The sequence below is a fragment of the Emydura macquarii genome, unplaced genomic scaffold (genome assembly GCF_026122565.2).
Source record: "Emydura macquarii macquarii isolate MOO-44397 ecotype Brisbane River unplaced genomic scaffold, CSIRO-AGI_Emac_v2 contig_3517, whole genome shotgun sequence".
Lineage (NCBI taxonomy): Eukaryota > Metazoa > Chordata > Testudines > Chelidae > Emydura > Emydura macquarii.
The window spans coordinates 293280-313292 of NW_027133654.1; the positions used below are offsets into that span (position 1 = coordinate 293280).

The 20013-nt window shown below is 42.5% G+C and overlaps 1 protein-coding gene across 1 annotated transcript in view; it reads right to left on the reverse strand.

The window, feature by feature from the left end:
* WDR64 (WD repeat domain 64) overlaps positions 1-20013 on the reverse strand; it is a 119689-nt gene that overhangs the window by 13579 nt on the left and 86097 nt on the right. The window contains exons 14-21 of the mRNA XM_067535893.1: positions 18525-18697; positions 16556-16738; positions 14115-14245; positions 10084-10176; positions 6339-6429; positions 4641-4680; positions 3214-3365; positions 2336-2441 (exon numbers count right to left, since the gene is read on the reverse strand). Of these exons, the coding sequence (XP_067391994.1) occupies positions 2336-2441; positions 3214-3365; positions 4641-4680; positions 6339-6429; positions 10084-10176; positions 14115-14245; positions 16556-16738; positions 18525-18697 (969 nt within the window). The remainder of the gene's footprint in view (positions 1-2335; positions 2442-3213; positions 3366-4640; positions 4681-6338; positions 6430-10083; positions 10177-14114; positions 14246-16555; positions 16739-18524; positions 18698-20013) is intronic.

The following is a 20013-nucleotide window of genomic DNA, read 5'->3' on the forward strand; positions in this document are numbered from 1 at the left end:
ACGGAGATAGCAGCAGGTGGGATAAGAGAAGCAGTCCCGGCAATATAGCAATCCTTGTTGTCCTGTGCAATACGGGAGAGTTGAAGTACACAAATGGATTTGATTAGAGAGAAAGCTTTCCCGTGAAACTCTGTCCATTTTTAGGGTATGTCTACACTGCAGCCAGGGGTATGATTTGAAGCTTGGTGGAGATACACCCGTGCCAGCTGTACTCTAGCTTGTTCACCAAAAAGAGAAGTGTGGATGCCACAGGTGTGGACTTCGGCATGAGTTGCACAAACCCACCTGACCTCCCTGGGTGCACATTTGCTTGTGTCACGCTGGCTGGATGGAGGGGGAGGGGGCGCATTTGTCATATTGGTTAACATCAGTGTGTCAGAATCGTAATAATCCATGTAAGACATGCCATGTCAGATACTGTCAAAAAGGCTGTAATGTGCTAAGTAAAATGATAATACGTACATTCATGTGTTATATCTGTAATGGAAGTTATGGACATATTTGATGTACCTGTGTTTCAAACTGTGCTGTATAAGACACACCCCAGACAGGATGGCGGCAGAACAATGGCCCGCTTGATGGCCCATCGAAACTTTCACAGATGCAAGGGGCCCAGGGAAAGAACTACTGACATATCTGATGAGGCACCAGGACTGGCTCATGTGACTCTGAACTCCATTCTGGTGCCTGTAAAATTTCACAAACAGCATGGCCAGGGTCAGGGGGTATATAAGGCGGTGGTCTGGGAAACCATTTTGTCTTTTGTTCCTGTTCAGCTACAGACACATACCTGCCTCTGGACCAATTCACTTGCAACTGAACCAAAGGACTGAAACCCATCCAGATACTGGATGTATGCCAGAGGAACTGTACAAGCCTGCAACTCCACAGTTCTCCCAGAAACTTGATGTATATGGACTTTCAATCACTTGTATGTATCTGATTGCTCTAATCCTTTAACATTTCTCTTATGGTTTATTTCTTTCTTTTTACTATAAACCTTTAGTTTTAGTTACTAAAGGATTGGCTGGCAGAATGGTATTTTGGGTAAGATCCAAACTTATATTGATCTGACACTGTGGCTGACCCTTTGGGGTCAGAGGGAACCATTTTAGTAAAGAGCATAGAGTTTAAACAACTGGTCTCTTTACTGGACTTAGTGGCTGATTGGGAGCCGGAGACTGGAATGCAATAAAGGGAGCTGTGTGTATTTGTATTTTGGGCTTCTTGATAACCAGTGTGAGAAGTCAGAAGCACTGTTTGTGGCTGGTTGGGAAGTCTGACTTCAGTGCCACCCACCAGTGCTGGGAGAATCTGCTCTCCTTTTACAGCCTGCCCTGACCTTGGCATTCTCAGATGGTTGCTCTAGGCACGGAAGGGTCACAGCTTGCACAGTTGGTACTGAAGCCCATGCCATGGAGTACTCATGTCTGTTTTTAGTGAGTTAGCTAGAGTACAGCGGGTGTGGCCATGTCTACACAAGCTGCCCCATTGCAACCAGGAGTATGAATGTAGATGTACCCTTGGTGTCAACCTCAAACCATTGTGAAGTTCTGAAATGTTTGGAAAAGCCTTTTCCATCTCACTTCTGCCCAGCAGCAGAGCAGGAAGTGTGGAATTACTGAGAGAAGCTCTGTTCTCACTGGATTTCCAGCAGGAACAGAAATGTAAGTACCTGATGGCTCATGAGACAGACTGAGACAAAGAAGATTTCCAGGCCAAGTTTGAAGACACAAGAGATTTAGATAAGTTTCAAACTTTTGGCTGTTTTGCCAAATGAAAGCCACATTCAACTTTTTGAGGTTCACTAAACATTAAATAAATGATCAGAGAAAGGGCTGCTAGCAGAGGCATCAGTAATGCCTTTTCTCTCACACTGTTGTGTATTTATTAAACTCAGGTCATTTTTGTATACTGAAGTTTACACTGTCCATAATGAACTGTCTGTGTGCAACAACAGCATCTAATTTACTTTTAGCTGCTGCAGCCTGTATGGGGAATGTGTGACTTTTGCTTATTCTTATTCTTCATTTTTGCCCTTAGTCTAAAATGAGGGAATTTAGATGGTAAGTATAAGGGAGTTCTTTGTGTATACAAAATATAACATACCTCTCTTGAAAGTAGTCTCCACAGTGGCAGTGTTGTTAGCTTCTGGCTTTAACCTGCATTCTTTACTCCCGTAGACTCCCTTTTCATTGATTTTAATGCAGTTTTGCTTGAGAAAGGATAGCAGGCTTTGGCCCTTCATTGCTACATTTCCAGTATGTTTTTACAATTATCTTTCTCAACTTCTACAAAGTGTCATAAGAACTGTGACTGACAAATGGTCACTTACCCTTAGTGGCAGCCAAAAGCATTTTAGCAGAGATATCAGTGCACAGAGCAGTCAGAGAAATTGCAGGATGCTTTGTGAAGGGCAACACTTCCCTCAGTAAATCTCCCTAAGGCAAAAAAAAAAAAAAAAAAAGTCCTCTTTCCTCTATACTTTATCATGAAAAATCAAAGCAGCAGAAAATATTTGATGTTAACATGATTCAATATTTTCTGTTGCTTTGCTTTTTCATGCATTAAATAAACAGCAAACCACATTAGTTAGATTTTATATCAATAATATATGTTGAGCTGCTTTATTATACCTGGAGGGTTTAATATCACAGTTAATTAAAATCTTTAAAGTCCCTACAACCTTTTTATAATAAAATCTTAATTTAGACATCTAGGATCAAACTCTTCCCTGCCTTGTAACCCCACTGATGTCAACTGGATTGCACAACATGCAAGTCATACATGATCCTCTATTCATTCATACAGATGCACAGCCCTTTATTGCTACATTATTTTTCAAGGAAAGCCAGTTAACGGCAGATTTCCTCTTATATTTGGAGCAGCAGACTCTGCCTTGCCCATCACATTGTGACAGTGTCACCATCTCAGAAGACAGAGGCAGTGGATAAAGGATGGACCACAAGGGCGTAACATACCTTTTCAGTCAGTTGTGGCTACAATTATTCTAAGCCATGATTTTCCTCCTTTTCCACTTAACCCTTCCCTTTGCTACAGCTATTCAAGGAGCACTAAATAATGATCATCAGGGGGGGAAAAAACAAACCCTGCTACTGCATATGTTAGGTGAGAGCAGGATGCTGAAGATGTGGAGCATTTTCCTGTACTTTCTCCCCCCAACCCTTTCCCACATACAATCAAAAACATTACCCCAATCGTCCATATATAGACACAGCCATTTTCATGAGCAGAGGCCAGTATTGGTGAACATTTTTGTCCAGCTCTGGTTTTGCAGAAGCCAGAGGCTGATTTTTTTGTCTCAAAGGGTTGCACGTCCTTCTTGGCGGTGGTCTCTTCCCCTTCTGTTTTGGAACATAATTGACCACGTTATCTTCTTGCCCTAGTTCTTACGATGCTTTCTTGGCACACAAAGCCGCAGCACAACCCGCCAAGAAAAATATTAACGTTGACAAAAGGAACTTCATTATAAAACGAAGACCCCCTCCCGCGAAACTACTTCATCCATACTGGCAAGGAACAATTGGGAGAACTCGGAGCCGGGTTGTTCAGGAAATATTCTCAGGACACTTTCCGTGCCAAACGGCACCATTCCTGCACAGGTGCCAAGAGCCCTTCTTACAGCAGAGGGACAGATTTCAGAAAGGCTGCACAGAGGGCCCGGGCTCCCCTTGGGTCCTCACAGCAGTGTTCTGCTGCATCGCTCACTGTGGGTGCAGGGCAGAGATATGACCCGAGGACCCGTCAATGTGCAAATTGATGGGTCAGAGTCCTCCAGGGAGGAAAAGTGCAGGGTAGGGTCAGTGGCCACTGGTTCCGCCCTCAGGTGGCAGATGTAGCCAGGGAGTGGCGCTGCTGATATTCTACAGCCTCAGGGAGGAGGTTCCATCCTTCTCAAAACCACCACGATGGCTGTGCAAAGCCTATCTCCTAAGCACTTGACAGTTTGGCCTGCTATGTTTTTCCCTTTGTTCTCTATTTCTAAAGATATGTGCATGAATCAAGAGCTTTATTTTAAGGGTCCCTTTGCTTTCACTCCTAGGTCATTAGAACCCACGTGGGTTCTGACAGTCACCACTATGTCACCGAGGCTCAAGGGCCTATGTGAAATGACTCAGTGTCAGTTATGCTGAGACACACCCATCGAGCAGGACCATCAATAGTGCGTGTAGCCAAATTCTGCAACTGGCTTCCGTACCAATTCCATTTTATTTGGATGCTGCTGCAATGCTCCCAAGCTTGGCCTGCCACTGGGAAACCCAATTTGCTGTCTAGATGTAATGAAAAGCTCCTAGCTGCGGCAGCTGCATATAGATGATATTTCAGCCCCCCAGTCTCTCACTGTCTGTCCCAGCTGCTTTCCATGCACACTGACCACCAGACCTGATGAAACAGATCCCTGTGGAGCCCCACACAAGTGGTGAGCAGCTGTTTAACAGTGTCCCCCTCTGGGATTTCAATATGCTTTAACTGATACCGCTACTCAGCTCCTTAAAACCTCTCTGACAACAGGCAGACAGTTTGAAAAATGGACTTTTCTTCTCCAAGGTTTAAACACCTTCTCCTTCCCAACCAACCAGGAAATCTTCTAATATAATGAAAAGCAACACATTCCATACCTACTGCTGAAGACTCTCCATGTTCATTGTTTACATCTTCCTAAAAACAAGATATAAAACAGAACTTGAGCCAGAAAATTGAAAGCAGAAGAGCATGCCCACAGTATTGGACCTTGACATGTCTGGAGAAATGTTTCTCTAGATTGTCATCATTTAAGGAATGAACTAATTCCGTGACACATATATGTGGAACTTTCACTTATACTGTCCCAGGTCCCAAGAAGGGTCTGGACTAAGTTAATTCATTCCTGGGATAATGAATGGACACACACACACAAAATATAAATCCATGGGGGAGATTTTCAAAAAGCACAAATGAATGGGAGTTTGGTGCCTTTGCAGATCCTCCCCACTGGTTCTTGTCATTGCCTTGAGCAAAAATGGATAAAAACAGCAAAGCAGCAATGCCCCATTTCAGCAAACAAACACCTCTTTTTGAAGACTTCAGTCAAATTCTGTCAGCTGCTTCTCTCAAGCACTGTTTTCAACTCCATCTTAATTCCACTCCTAATAGAAAGTCCTGCTGGAATTGCGTGTGTGTGGCTTTTCACTCTAAAATCAGTGCTTTCACATAGCCTCAACCACATGGACACGTGGGTTGCCTCCAAACTTCACTCCATGTCAATCTATCTGGATCTGTCAACTACAGAGAGGTGCACCCACTGAAGGGTCTCAAGGGCTATGGTGGGATGGGTCCAGTTGTTAGGGAGAATCTGTGAAGGAGGGAAGCAGCAGAAGATTTCAGTGAGTCAGGAGGGAGACTAGGAAGTATAGGGTGCTTCGGGGGTTATAGAAGAGGATAGGCTTCCTCAGTCTAGTAAATACTTAGTGGCCTGTGTATCTTCATATGCTAGCTCCTTGGGACCTTTTCAATAACCACAGCTTGTTGCCATGTCTCTGTTTTTAGTACCTCAATGACTTCACTCAACTGTGCAGATCTAAACTATGCATATACCAACTGGGAATTTTAAAAATATACCATACTATTCTGAGAAAAACAGAGGCTGAGAAAAATTATGAGACAGTTGCAATTTAAAAAAAAAAATGGAGTCCCCATCTGTGAATTTCTCCCCATTTTCTTCCACTTTGCACCCCTTCCTTCCATGCGCTGCAGCTCTGGCACTATTCTTCTGACAGGAAAGAGCAGGACAAAACTTCCACAAAACCACAAAGTTAGCTGTAATGAAAATCCTCTCCTCTATATACGGGAATCTATATGGTAGATTTCAAATATATTGCTTCAGCCTTTACAAGGAAGTACTTTAAATATGCCAGAATTATTCATGGCACCCATGTTAGTTTTCTTAAAATACACAATACAGATGTGACATCAGTGTTCACATTTCAGTCTAGAGAATCCCTGTTTCCTCATTTTGTGCCTTCTATCCTTTCCACTCAAAGCAGGAAATGCTGGTAATATTCATCCTACAAGATCTTTGATATCAGTCACTCCACGTATCAGACAGCAGGCTGCTGAATGGTGTACACTCCCAAATCCCATCTTCATTTCCATGGAAATCATCTTTGTGCTGTGCTTGCCCTCTAGTCTGGGAAGCAAAATGAGTCAGACATCTATAGAGCATGAGGCCTCTGCGTGGCAGCGCCCTGCTCTTGGCTAACCACTGGCTTCTCTGTTTTCTTTAAGCTGCTATATAGACATTTAGCTTGGATGAAGTGGAAACCAATCAGCCAACATACCTTGTTTAGGCTCACGTGGCTGCCTTCTGCACCCTGTGTGGCAGTCATATCACTTACAAAGGATGAAGTGGAAGAGAAGTTACTGTGTTTCCTGCATGGAAAAAAAAATCCAGAGATATGGCTGAGGGCCATAATAAAATATAAATAAAAATATAAATAAAATATAAAATAAAATATGGGTGACTACTGACGTCCTCCGAGATCATACTGGAGATCTCTAGTTAACATTAGCCAGTGCCATTGAAGAAAAAAAGCAGTGTCTCAAGTAGTTAGACTAAGTTTTCAACAAATTTAGAAAGTGACATAAGTGTGTGAGCAAGATCTGCAAAGATCGTAATTATTTTCATCCTATGGAGCTGCATGAAGGTTGGTGTATTTGCAAACAACTTAGTTTTCTCTTTATTGATTTTTTAAGTAAAGGAGAGAGAGGTCAAGCTTCCTAACTGTCTGTTTCAGTTTGTCTGTACATGATGTTTGATGTTCTACTTAGCTTTGAATTAAGTGCATAAAACTACATAAAAGTGACATTACAGTCCAAGAGTGTGCAGTAGGGGGAGGATGATGAAATTCGGGAGTCATCTTCTGGAGGCTTTGTTCATCATGGCAGGTCCATTACTACTAGAGACACTTCCTATAGCAATGATCACTGATACACCCTTTCCATTGGGGCAGCTTGTCCTTCTCCCCTATTGGCTCAGCTTCAGCAACACAGTTTGGGTGAAGGCCAGTGGGTGGGGCCATGACCCTAATCCTTCCCTGCACTATTTGGAATTACTAGCACTACAGAGTATCTCCCAGTGATGGTGCACAAAAAGCACAAGCAGCTAGCTGACCTCCACACAGAGATGCAAGGGGTTAGCAGGAATTTCTCTATTACTTCTCTGGGCTGGGCACCTGAACTGAGAACAAGGAGCTTGTCTTGCCTGTGCACTTGATGACCCTCCCAGCTGGGACCAAACCATCATGGAGGAGGAAGCTGCCTGATTCAAATGCAAAGAGGACAAGAGCCTTGGGGGAGGGAGACTGGAACTGGCTGGGCAGGCAGACTGGGAGCCAGTGGGAATGGGGAACGTGGGCAGAGGAAGAGATATTGGATAAGAAGTCAATAGGGTATGAACTGGGAATGCCTGGGCAAGAAATTGGGACTAAGAGCAATTGGGGGTGGACACTGGGAGTGAGGAGGAGAGTAAGACTGGGATAAGGAGGGGTGAAAGTAGGACTTGCTGGGCAAACTGATTGGGATGAGGTGTCAGGGATATGGAAGGGATAAGACTGGGAGAGGAGAGTATGGAAGAGACAGGGCAAAAGATGTTTCACTTGTAGGAAACAGGCAGAAGAGTCTGTGCCCACCAGAGCACATTCCATAGCCTGGAATGGAACCTAAGATCCTTGAGTCTCACCATGCTTCTTCTGTCAGCAAATATCTAAGAAACCCACTGCTAAAGTGTCCTATCCCCCACAGTGCAGATCCACACAGAGGATGACAATCTACCACTGCTGTCAGTTACTCCATTAGCTCAAGTGGCAAAGATCTGTGCCGTGGATCCAAAGGCTCCAGCCCTGCAGATCACACACACAGGTATCTCTGTGCTGCTCTGTGATAGAATTTCTCTTTTCCAGGTTTCCTCTTTTAAAAAAAAACTAGGAAATCACACACACACACACGCACGCACGCACGCACACTCTAAAATAGCATTGTTAAGGTTGCAAACACAAGCACTCAAAAGTTAGAAAATGAGGTTGCCTATGCAACCTCAGTTCAGGTCCCCTGAGCTTATGCATTGATACAGCCATTAATTACATGATCACATGGTATTTTTTCCGGAACACCCCTGCTTCATTCAGGGCAATGGGTGGACTTGTACTGGGAGTGAATCAGGGTTGAGTAATGAAGGAGACTGTTACAGAAGTTGGAAGGTGTGTAGTGAACGAGGCAGGGAATTGCAGGAAAGAGAAAGAAGGGCCTCCCGGTTAAAGTGGTTGAATATGGAGAATTGGATTCTATCCCTGCCTATGCCATAGAATTAATGTGTGATGCTGGGCAAGTCACTTGAACCGAACATTTCACAGGTGATCACTAAATTGTGTGTTCCTCATTTTCTGGATGCCCATTTTGAGAACCTACAGTCTGATTTGCAGACGGGCTGAGCACTCACAGCTGCAGCTGAAATTAATATGGGCACTATGCTTTGAACGTATAACAATGCTAAGAACTCTAAAAAATCAGATGGTAGTGGTCTCAGATTGAACACCCAAAATTAATGGATACTTTTGGCCTTCTTCTGTACATCAATTCTCCATCTGGAAAATAGGAATAATACCCTGTCATCTCACAGAGATGTTGTGAAAATAAATGAATGTCTGTGAAGCACTCAGATACTACAGTGATGAGCACCACAGAAAAGTCCATGAGGAAATTAATAATTCTGTTTTCAGAGCAGGGTTTGATAGTGTGCAATAAATAAGGCCTGAGGCCACACATTGAACAATGGGGATTAAACAAAATATTGAATCCATCCATCCATCCATCCTGTGCATCGAATGAGGCAGGAGTCCTATGGAACAAGTGGTGTGTGATCATGTAATTAAAGACTATCATAATGCATAAGCACAAGGGAGCCTCCTTAATTCTGGCACTTCCTACCTTTGAGTGCTTGACTTTGCAAACTTAGCAATATTCTTTTAATGTATGTTTTTTGTGTGTGATAATAGCAATAAACTTCCATTTAATCAGAAATAGTCATAGAAAATATGACCCATGTGAAACATGTATGATTCAATATCATTGCAAGGACTCCTTTAGATACGGTTATAACGTTTCCTGACAAAAACGTGCAAACTGTGAAGCCCAATCATTGCATTTAATTTAATTTACCTGGGTCTCTTTGAAAAGAAAGAGCCAAAATGCTATCAGTAAGGTTTAAGATTGAAAGGCTGATTAACATTTATTAAGTGGTTAGGGCACATTTAGGTGTAGTAAGTATGTAAGCTGTTTTAAGGATTTAAAATGACAAGTCCACAAACCACCCTACAGATTCAAGGGGGCATAAAGCTACTTAAAATTGCTTAACTCCTTAATACTGCATAAGTATTTAATCCAAATTAAGTCCTTCAGGCAGCCAGGTGTCTATGGACATACATTGGAAAATGCACACTTGTGAAAAGGCCCACATGCTCAGCCCTTCACTTTAGATATAGGGGCTTTATGACTAAGAGTCTGTCCTGCATACGTTAATTCCTAGTTAATTTTTAAGGACCATTGGCCTGCCACTACTGTTGTTTGTTAAGAGCTGACTATGGACTCAAGGGTTGTACAGGTCACAGAAATAAAAAACAGCTCCTGCTCCAAAGAATGTACAGTCTACAAAACAGATTAAAAGAAGGGAAGAGCCACTGCAAAACTCAGACGAGGGAGCCATTTGGAGTGTTAAATAGATTTTTGTTATATTAACTTCTTATGGAGCAGCAGTGAGGCTTAGGATGCTTTTGAATGAGGAAGGGGAAGTGGCTTAGTGAAGTGGTATAGAGAGAGCATCTCACATGTAAGGATCAACATGTAGAGAGACACTGAGGAAGGAATAGGAAAGCTATTCACCAGCTTGGACTTGCAAATGGATTTATCAAACACAGTTAGCACAGCACAATTCAGCTCTAGGTTATCCTGGTGGAAATGTGTGGTATTGGGGAAAAATTACGCCAGTTTAACAGAGCAAGATTCATAATGTAGAGCATGTAATTCAGTTACCTGGAAGAGAATGCACTCCGGAAAAGGAATAGCACAGCATTGACGCCAGATACTTGAGTGATAGCATTTTGATGGGCCTGATCAGTTTTATACCTGGAAATAAAATATTTTTGTACAGGATTTGTCATATACATCAATGCCTATTACATTTATAGCAGTACATTGTTCTTATATAAAGTTATAGACTGAAATACATAAACTCTTAAGAATTAAACATTTTTTCTTTCCTGGGTCTTATTTTACATGTAAGTAGTCTGGGTTCTATAAATAATTTTGCAAAGTCAGTTTATTGTTCATGAATGATGCTGGCTTTACATCTCCAGAAAGTACAGTTTGTTTTTTAAAACCAACAGAGCAGGATTAGTGTGTGCTGTACCACTGTAAGCATCCCCACCTGCATGCAAAGTGATATAAATAGATGCAAAGTAATGCACATTCAAAAACATAATCCCAACTATACATACAAAAATGATGGTGTCTAAATTAGCTGTTACCATTCAAGAAAGATCTTGGAGTCATTGTGGATAGTTCTCTGAAAACATCTGTTCAATTGCAGTGCCAGTCATAAAAGCTAACATTAGGAACCATTAGGAAAAGGATAGAGAACAAGACAGAATATATCATAATGCCTCTATATAAATCTATGGTACGCCCACATCTTGAATACTATGTGCAGATCTGGTTGCCCCATCTCAAAAAAGATATATTGGAATTGATAAAAGGTACAGAGAATGGCAACTAAAATGATTAGGGGTATTGGACAGTTTCCGTATGAGGAGAGATTAAAAAGACTGGGATCTTTTTAGCTTGTAAAAGAGACAACTAAGGAGGAATATGATAGAGGTCTATAAAATCTTGACTTGTGTGGAGAAAGTGAATAAGGAAATGTTATTTATTCCTTCACATAGCACAATAACTACAGGTCATCCAATGAAAATAATAGGCAACAGGTTTAAAACAAACAAAAGGAAGTATATTTCACACAACTCACAGTTAACCTGTGGAACTCCTTGCCAGGAGATGTTGTGAAGGCTAAAACTATAACATGGTTCAAAAAAGAACTGGAAAATGGAGGATAGTTAATGGAGTTAATGGAGGATAGGTCAATCAATGGCTCTTAGCTAGCATGGGCAGGGATGCAAATAACTAGGAGCCTGGAAGTTGATGGAATGGCTCAGCAAAAGAATCCCAGTCAGCAAGGCCTCCCCCCAAGAGATAGCATTTAAGACATAGAAGAAAAATAATTTAACTGAAGCAGAAAATTGCCATTCATCTTGGCATTCAGTCCAGTCATGTGAGCCCTGGGTACAATGCCCCACCTTCCTCCCCCATTTCCCCTTTCTCTCTCTTCCATTCAGCCACACTAACAGCCCTCCCCTTGTGCAAGGAGAGGAGGAATATTATGGTTGGAAGGGAGCTCAGGAGATCATCTAGTCCAAACTGCTGCTCAAAGTAGGACTGATCTCAACTAAATCATCCCAGCCAGGGCTTTGTCAAGCTGGGCCTTAAGAACCTCTAAGGATGGAGATTCCACCACCTCCCTAGGTAACCCATTCCAGTGCTTCACCACCCTCCCAGTGAAAAAGATTTTCCTAATATCCAATCTAGACCTCCCCACTACAACTTGAGTCCATTGCTCCTCGTTCTGTCATCTACCACCACTGAAAACAGCCTAACTCCATCCTCTTTGGAACCTCCCTTCAGGTAGTTGAAGGCTGCTATCAAATCCCCCCTCATTCTTCTCTTCTGCAAACTAAATAAGCCCAGTTCCTTCATAAGTCGTGCTCCAGCCCCCTAATGATTTTTGTTGCTCTTTGCTGGACTCTCTCCAATTTGTCCACATCCTTTCTGTATTCTGCCCTGACCTTGGCATTTTCAGGTGGCTATCCTAGGCACCGACGGGTCACAGGCACAAAAATAAGAAATATTGAAAAGAAACTGAGGATCAAGAGGAGCACCACCGAAAGACAGGTGAATGCAAAACAAATATGGAGTCTAAAACAAACACTATATTAGTAGCACTGGGCCCCAGCATGAAGGTCAGAGAGCAAACCAGCAACCAGATGAAAGGAAGAGTTCTCCTAGCAAAGTTAGATATTAGCAATGTACTGATGATCAATACTGTAGCAATTCTCTCCAAACTTTCTCCTCTTCTTTTAAACAAAAGGCACTGGTGTCTGGAGGAATTCAGTTAAGGATTCTCTTCCAGAAGAAATGGGGAGAGTTCCAGCCATTCCCTGCATCTGCCTACTCACCACCATCCACACTTGGCACCTTAATGTAAAAAGGTGTTGTCTTCCTTTACCACGTCATCTGGAGATAAGAGGGGTTTCTACAGCTCCACTTCTGTCATCTTCAAAGGGCAACCAGCTGGTTTTGTCTCCTAGTCCCAGCTCAGGAGAAGGTGACTGGCTGGCCTGCTACTTCCTCACGTCTTCCCCATCACACTATGCAAACACCAGACCTGTAAGGAAGTAGTTGAGAAGGTGCAATGCATGCATGGCTTGGAAGAAGAGCTCAGAAAGGAGAACAGACCAGATCAGTAGGAGGGCAGACAGTAGAAGTGAACTGGCATACATTCTCAGCTCCTGGGAAGCAGCACGATCGGATGTCCTGTCACCGGAGGCCTCTGGTCATGGTGACTTCACCAAACCCACAGAGAAGGAACTCACAGCACTCGGGTCTGAGGCTTTACCTTTATTTCAGTCATTTAATGTCTTGTCTTTGTGTGCTGGGAAAGAGGGGACTGGCAGGAAGGATCCAGGGAAGCAGCAGCATCGCACTTTTTCACCTGCAGCCTCCCTGGGCTCAGGTCCTCAATCAGTCCAGCAGGGCCTATCCCAGTACCCCGGTTAGCAACGTTTCTCAGCCCCTTCTGGGCTCTCTTAACTTGTCCCTGCTCTTCAAACGGTCTCGGTCCTGGCATGGGGCCATGTCCCTTTAACTAAACTGCATGCTGCTATGATTCCTGGGCCACTTTCCCGTGGCCCCAGCATGTTCTTCATCCTTCCCGCAGGACCTTGACCTGGTTGAGTCCCAGCCACCAGCTCTTTCTTGCTTTGACCAGACTCTGCCAGTACTGCTCTGTCCGAGGTCCGGTAGCTCCCTCAGCCAGCCAGGCACATCATTCACGCTCTACCAGCTGCAGCAAGGAACTGATCTCATTCTGGTCCTGCAGCTCTTCTTATGCTAGCCCTGCTAGGCAGCTTCTAGGTGCTCGAGGCAGACCCTCTCCACTACCCTTTTCTGGGGCCAGGGTATGGCAGGGTGAAACAAGCTCTCAAGCCCCCCTGTGATAAGCACTATTTCCCAAAAGAGATTAAAAGGTGTGATGAACCAAACTAAACTAGGCCTAGACTTATACTGACTATGCACTTGCTTATATGTATGTTACTAGCTAATATGTGATCTATACCTATATGTATGATCCATCAAATACATGATTAAATAGATTTAGGCCCTTACCATTTTACATGAGGTGAATTCACCTAATCATTGTCTTACCTCCTTAGAGAGATCACTCCCTGACTCCAAAATGGGCTCTGGCAGGAACAGTCCTTCAACGCAGCCCACCACGCAGGAATTTCCCGGTGGTTTCAAATTCACCACACTCTTTGCTCCGAATGAGAACAACCCAGAACTTTGTGAGTCATTCATTTATCCAGTCTGGTTCTTTGAAGAGATCATGAATAGATAATCAGCCAGACAATAAGTCTCTGCTCAAAGTGCAGCTTCAAAAGGATGGATTCCAGGTTGGTCCTTTGCATTTCCCTGACCCCAGTATCAGATGTATAATCCAAAGAAGTCCTTTGAAGTCCCAATATCTTCCAGAGATTGCATTAATCTTGTTCTTCCTCCTCAAGAAGTTCTGTACAATCCCCACAATATTACATAAACATTTGCATTTTCAATGCAATGTACTCCCAAAATACTTAAACTTAATTCAACAAGGTATGACTTAATTTTGTAAGGTTTGTCCACGATATTGCAGGATATTATCATAGCTGTCACAAACAGTATTTATTACTTACAAGTATCTGACAGTGGCAGACTCAAAATCCCATAAGATTATTGCACCATATGCATTTCCAGTTGCTATCAAGCTGTATCCCTCTACTTTTAACACATCAAAGCACTTCATTTCTACATCAGGTGGGAAATTCTAAAGGAAGAATAAAGAAGACTTTCATTAAAAAGAACATAACATTGGCTAGTGAAATGTTTTTAACAGATGTGTCATGTACAGAAAATGGCATTGCATATAGTTGTAAATTGAATGCATTTTATTAAAGTTATACATTGTAATATTTGCCATTCCTATGGTGCCTTCCATTCAAAGATCTCAACATCCCTCTGAGGTAAGAGCTGTGGTCACTATTAAAGTCAGCATTAACTATACAAGGGTACCTGAGATCCCAGAGTATTTTTCTCTTTTAAGGTCTGAGGATGAAGTGGGAGGGAACACTCAGTATCTCAGAGACCAACCACTGGCAAATGCTGACATTTTAGATGGCAACCAGTCTAAGTATTATTATGCCCATTTTATGGAGGGGGATATTTGTTCAAGATCAGATAGGAAGTCCTTGGTAGAACCTGGAAGAACACCCTGTCTGGCTCTCAACTCTGGGCTTTAAACACAGGATCAATTCTTCCTCTCTCTGCATTACGCTCTTTGCACCAGATATTAATACCAACATGAACACACTTGAACTGAGATGCTTTGTAACTACTTTTGTCAGTATTAGCAGAATAAGCATTGCACCGTGTTAATGGTTTGATGTAACTTGTTAACAATGCTTAGCCCGTTAACACATCACAAATATCCAAACAAAATTAACAGCAAGAGCGACTGAACAGTGCATTGAGATACTAGATCTGAGCCATAGACCATCTAGTCCAGCATTCTGTCTCCGACACTGGCCCGCATCAAACGATTCAAAGGATGGTGGAAAAAAAAATAAATCACAAAATAGGCAGCTGTGGCATAATCTGCCTTCATGAAAATCTCATTCTAATCCCAAATATTTTGAGACTCCCCGGAAGCAGGAGGTTTACATTCCTTCCAATAATCCTTTTTTTGCTGTCATTAACTATTGCACCTCTGAAGATTTTTGGTATCCATATAGACATCCAATCCATCTTAAAATCTTGCTAAATTCTTGGCCTCAACAAATTCCTGTGGCAATAAATTCCACAGTCTAGCCACACGGTGTGTGAAAGAGAATTTCCTTTTATCAGCCTTGAACCTGCCACCTTTCAGTTTCATTGTGTGTCTCCTTGTTCTTGGGTTATTATGACAGAATGTGCAGTAGCTAAAGCGCTGTTCTGGCAAGTATTCAGCAATGTGCTCACAGGATGGACCCCTAGAGCTGCTGGCAAACATGGGTTCTCCCGTGATGAGAGTGGTATTTTCTATTCCCCCAAGCCTGGTGGGAGATGGGTGGGAGACTCACTGGAGCTGGGCAAAAACAATGAGGAGCTGCCCAGCCACATAAGAAGGCTGTTAAGGTCAGAGCAGGACTCCTCTGGAACTGCCTTCAGGTGAGTGGCAGCAAGGAGGAAAGGGATACTGTTGATCTTTACCCCTCTCCCCTTTGCCCACGGTAAGGAAAAGTGGAGCATAAAGCAGTCAGTTGATCCCATTGTACTGGCTCCTCCTCACACTGAATGGAGGCAGAATGAGTAGAGCTCACACAGAGTCAGGCCTGACCGCACCTGGTCAGCCATTGCTCTCACCACCCGGCAGCAGTAGCTATATGTGACTCACCACATTTTTCTTCTCAACCATCAGGGCTAGAAACATACTTAAAAAACATTAGTGAAAGCTGATTCTGCAAAGGTCCGTAATATTGGTCACTGGGAAACTATTTGCCATGGCAAGAGGGATTTGGCAAGCCTATGTTAAATGTGCCTCGTTTCATGAGAAGTGTACAGGTAACTCACATCACCATGGCCATGTCATTTAGAATGGGTTGCAGTGTCTGGTGGCTAGATCACAGGACTGGCAATCAAGAGATCTCATTTCTAGGCTTAGGTCTGTCACAGACTTGCTGTTTGACCTGGGACAAGTCTCAATTTCTCTCCATCTAAGTGCCTCATCTCAAATAGCCAAAATACATTATTCTCTACCTCCCTTTGTTGTTGAGAGGATTAATTCATGAATATTGGCTAAGTGCTTTACATTGCTACAGAGCTGTCCATCCAAAAATCTTAATTTAGTATTTCCAACTTGTACAACAATAATCTGGAGCATATTGTCAGAGCAATCCTTATTTATTTAATCACAGCATCAATTATTAATACCAATGGGTGTCATGCAGCTAAATCTCATAGAAATAGTCACCCCTTAAATAAAATATTTGTGGACTTCAGTGCAGTGGAGACTTTGGAATATTTGTTTCTTAGACTGCATTTAAATCTCTTACTACCTGATCTTTTGTGAACAATGTGGAAATTTAAGAAGTGTTCTCACCTGGGTTTCTTTATTACTCTTAGGACCTGTGTCAGGCAACAGCTGAACATCAGGAAAAAATCCATTTGTTCTTCTGGCATTGGGATTCAGACACAGAGACATGGCTGGATTCCCTTGCAGAACAAGTGACACAGCCTCAGGGAGCTCCCATGTAACAGTCAGATGAGGTTCATCTTCATTACCCTGGTAAAATGATCCATTTAACCAAAGACAAAAATACATATAATCAATTCATGCATGTACTCCACTAGTCAGAGTACATTACAGGTCCCCCTCCAGGCTGGTCCACAGAGGATATGAGTCTAGCACACCCCATACTACAACCTCTTGGCTCTTTAACTCAGATTGTAGCAGCTCATACATTTAGCTCTGGAGGTCCTCAGTGCAATCCCTGGTGTGCCACCAGAGATGGTGGACATCGGGCTTACCTGAAAAGAACAAGCATTTGGTTCAACCTAGGGAAATTTAGCATCTTTGATCCTTGCCCATTGTGCCTAGTTGATAAGAGGGGTTCTTTTAACAGATTCTCCACATATAGAACATATTCCACTAACTAGCTTCCAGCCTTAACTTCAATGTCTCTACTTTTTGGCTTTAGGACAGACTCAATGTTATTTAAAATGTGCTTGGGTTTAAATACTCTTTTCATAGAGGCCTTATATTTGAAAATGGAGCAGTACAGAAGAGAGGTGTTATTTTTTTTAAACCATTTCAATATATTGAACAAGAACAATTTGGAAAAAAAATTACTGTAAAACATGCTAATCTACTATTTATTTAGCACCTTTCAGATTTAAATTTGGTTCACAATACTGTTTGGGAGGAACAGTGAAATGTAAGCTCATGTGGCTACATTTAACTAAGCTGTTAGTAAATTAAATTTAGAGTTATTTTAATTAATAAAAAATATCAAATTCAATGAACTGATTATTTCAAATTTTATAGTACAAGGTTAGTTTGTAAAGCAGCTCCATACACTGGTTACTTTCCTCCATAGAAACACTCTGCGAGATAAAGAAGGCTGCATAAATGCTTATTTTTCCAAACATTTGATATTTTCATATTCATAATAACCATAATATATAACTTTGTTACAGAAATTTCATCCAGATGCAATCAGAAAACGGCTCTCTTGTCCATGGCCTTGCTATGCCTAAGAGTGTATGTTCTGTTTGCAAGCCTTTGGTTGTATGTTTTGGGATTATGATTATGTAACTTGACTGGATGAATGCATTGTGGCAGAGGAGTAGCCCCAAATTGGCTTCCAGTTATTTTGTGTGTGTGTGTGTGTGTGCGCGCGCGCACACAAGCTATTTAAGCTGGTTATTAAGAGGGATAGAGAGCTGCACTGCAGCAACTCAAGAGGAAGGAGAGAACCATAGAGCAGGAGCCACTTTTGCATATCCCTTTGCAACCTCCCTATGCAGGATTCAGATCATGCTCTTCCCCTCACATCATGTCATCAAAGGGGAGAGCATGGACCTCTGATTTTAACTTCTGAAGGAGAGGGGAAGGGAAAGAGTTCTTTAGTCTTGGGACTTGATCCTACAACAACTTGCACATGCACATGCACTTGCACTGGAGTATTCCCGTTTACTTCAATGAGTAAAGTTATGCAGATCCTGCAAGTTAATGGCAGGCTCCAGCTCTTATTCAGTGAGCAAAATGACTGAGGGATAGGAAATTTAACCCCGACCCCCACTGAAGCCTAACTGCAATGAGAAAAATACTAATGTTCCAGTGTAGTGGATACATGGAAAGAGGTGAGCAGAATGCTGGAAATCTAGCCATGTAACACTGAACACACCGACACTTCAAATATTAAAGAGTTACTTTGGTGACATACTGGAAAATGACTTTACATTAACAGTTGCACAGAGTTCACCTACTGATCTGTGAAAGTTGTCTTTTTGAACATCACAATTAGTAGCTACAGAATGAAATAAATCACATGTAAGATATCAAAAACCTGAATGATTTTGATTTTTCCACTGTGCTCCAAAGCCAGAATCACATGCCGACTTTCACTAGCCTTCAGATAAACAAGCTGCAGCAGCCACTGCTCGTCATCTTTACTCTCATTTGCTATAGGCAAAGCTTTAATTTCCTGCCCACTTCCAAAATCCCAGATTTTCATCGTTCCTGAATATGGGGCAAAGGCAAGAAACACAAGGACAAGAACTGTTAACACAAAACACGTATTTTCCACTCAGAAACCCGACAAGTTCCAAGTAGCTAAAGGAAAAAAACCAAACAAACAGCTGCATCACGTTTCCCATTTCTACAAGTCTGATGTTTGGTATTTTTAATACAGCTTCACAGAAGCATGTGGTTGGGACACATGGTATTTGTGAATTAATCTACTTGCTGTGGGGGGTTGCCGGGAAGTGTGTATGTAGGGATCCCTTACAAATATTCCATCACCCAATTGCAGGGAAGATTGGTGGGATTTCCCTGCCTTAGATGAACCCTCTCTCTTTCTGGACACTGCTAAAATCTTCCATGCTTGAGATAACTTATCTTGGGGCTCAAAACCCCTTCCTTCCATTTCTCACATGGGCGGGCTGAGTTATTTCAAAGTCAAACGTAAGCTCTGTTTGGCAGGGATTTTATTTATGTGAGTTTGTACAATGGGCACCTGCTTAGCATTGATGCTTTTACAAAGGCCATAACCATCAGATATTTTTCAGAAATATTCCATGGGGCAGGACACAGTCTGCCAACGGTGTCTGTTCACATTTCAAATCATGTAAATTCAATACTGTGCTTTTCTAGCAATAACTTAATTGATTTCAGGAATACATGCAGTACAAACACGTCCAACTAAGCACACTTAGGCCTGATCCAAAGCCCATAGAAAATCATAAGGGTGTTAAGTTGGATTGCCAAGCAAGGTTGCCTCTTTCCTTGATGATGGGCATGTAAAAGCATTTTTGCTTAAATGGGAGAACAATGGAGTAGATTCTCCCGTCCCTCACCTCTCCTCTGTGAGCACGATTATATAGGATTTATCAGATGTTGCCATCACCATTAGCCTACCATTTTGCTGTCTTTCTCCATGCCTGTTTTGAGTTTCCTGCTTGTGTACCAAGCCCACAAAAGGGCAGAAAAGGAGCCAGCAAGACAGAGATCTTTCGAGCTGAGAGAGCAGCAAGGTTGAGAGTGACGTGGCTCACCACCAGACCTTCTTTCAGAGTGAAGGGGTGGAAAAAGATGATGCACTCACTGAAGAAGCAGCTACCATCTGGGTCCACCCCTTTCAGGGTCAGCAGCTCCTCATGACAACAGTTTTCCCTTTCTGAGTAGCCCCTACGCCCTGTGGGCAAAGTATCTCTGCTGAACAATGCAAATAAATGCCAGGATGCTCAAGTGGAATTAATCTGACCTGCATGCTTTGTGGTAGGGGCTGTGTCTTCTTCATGAGCACCCTGTATATTTCTGGATTATCTTAAAATTTA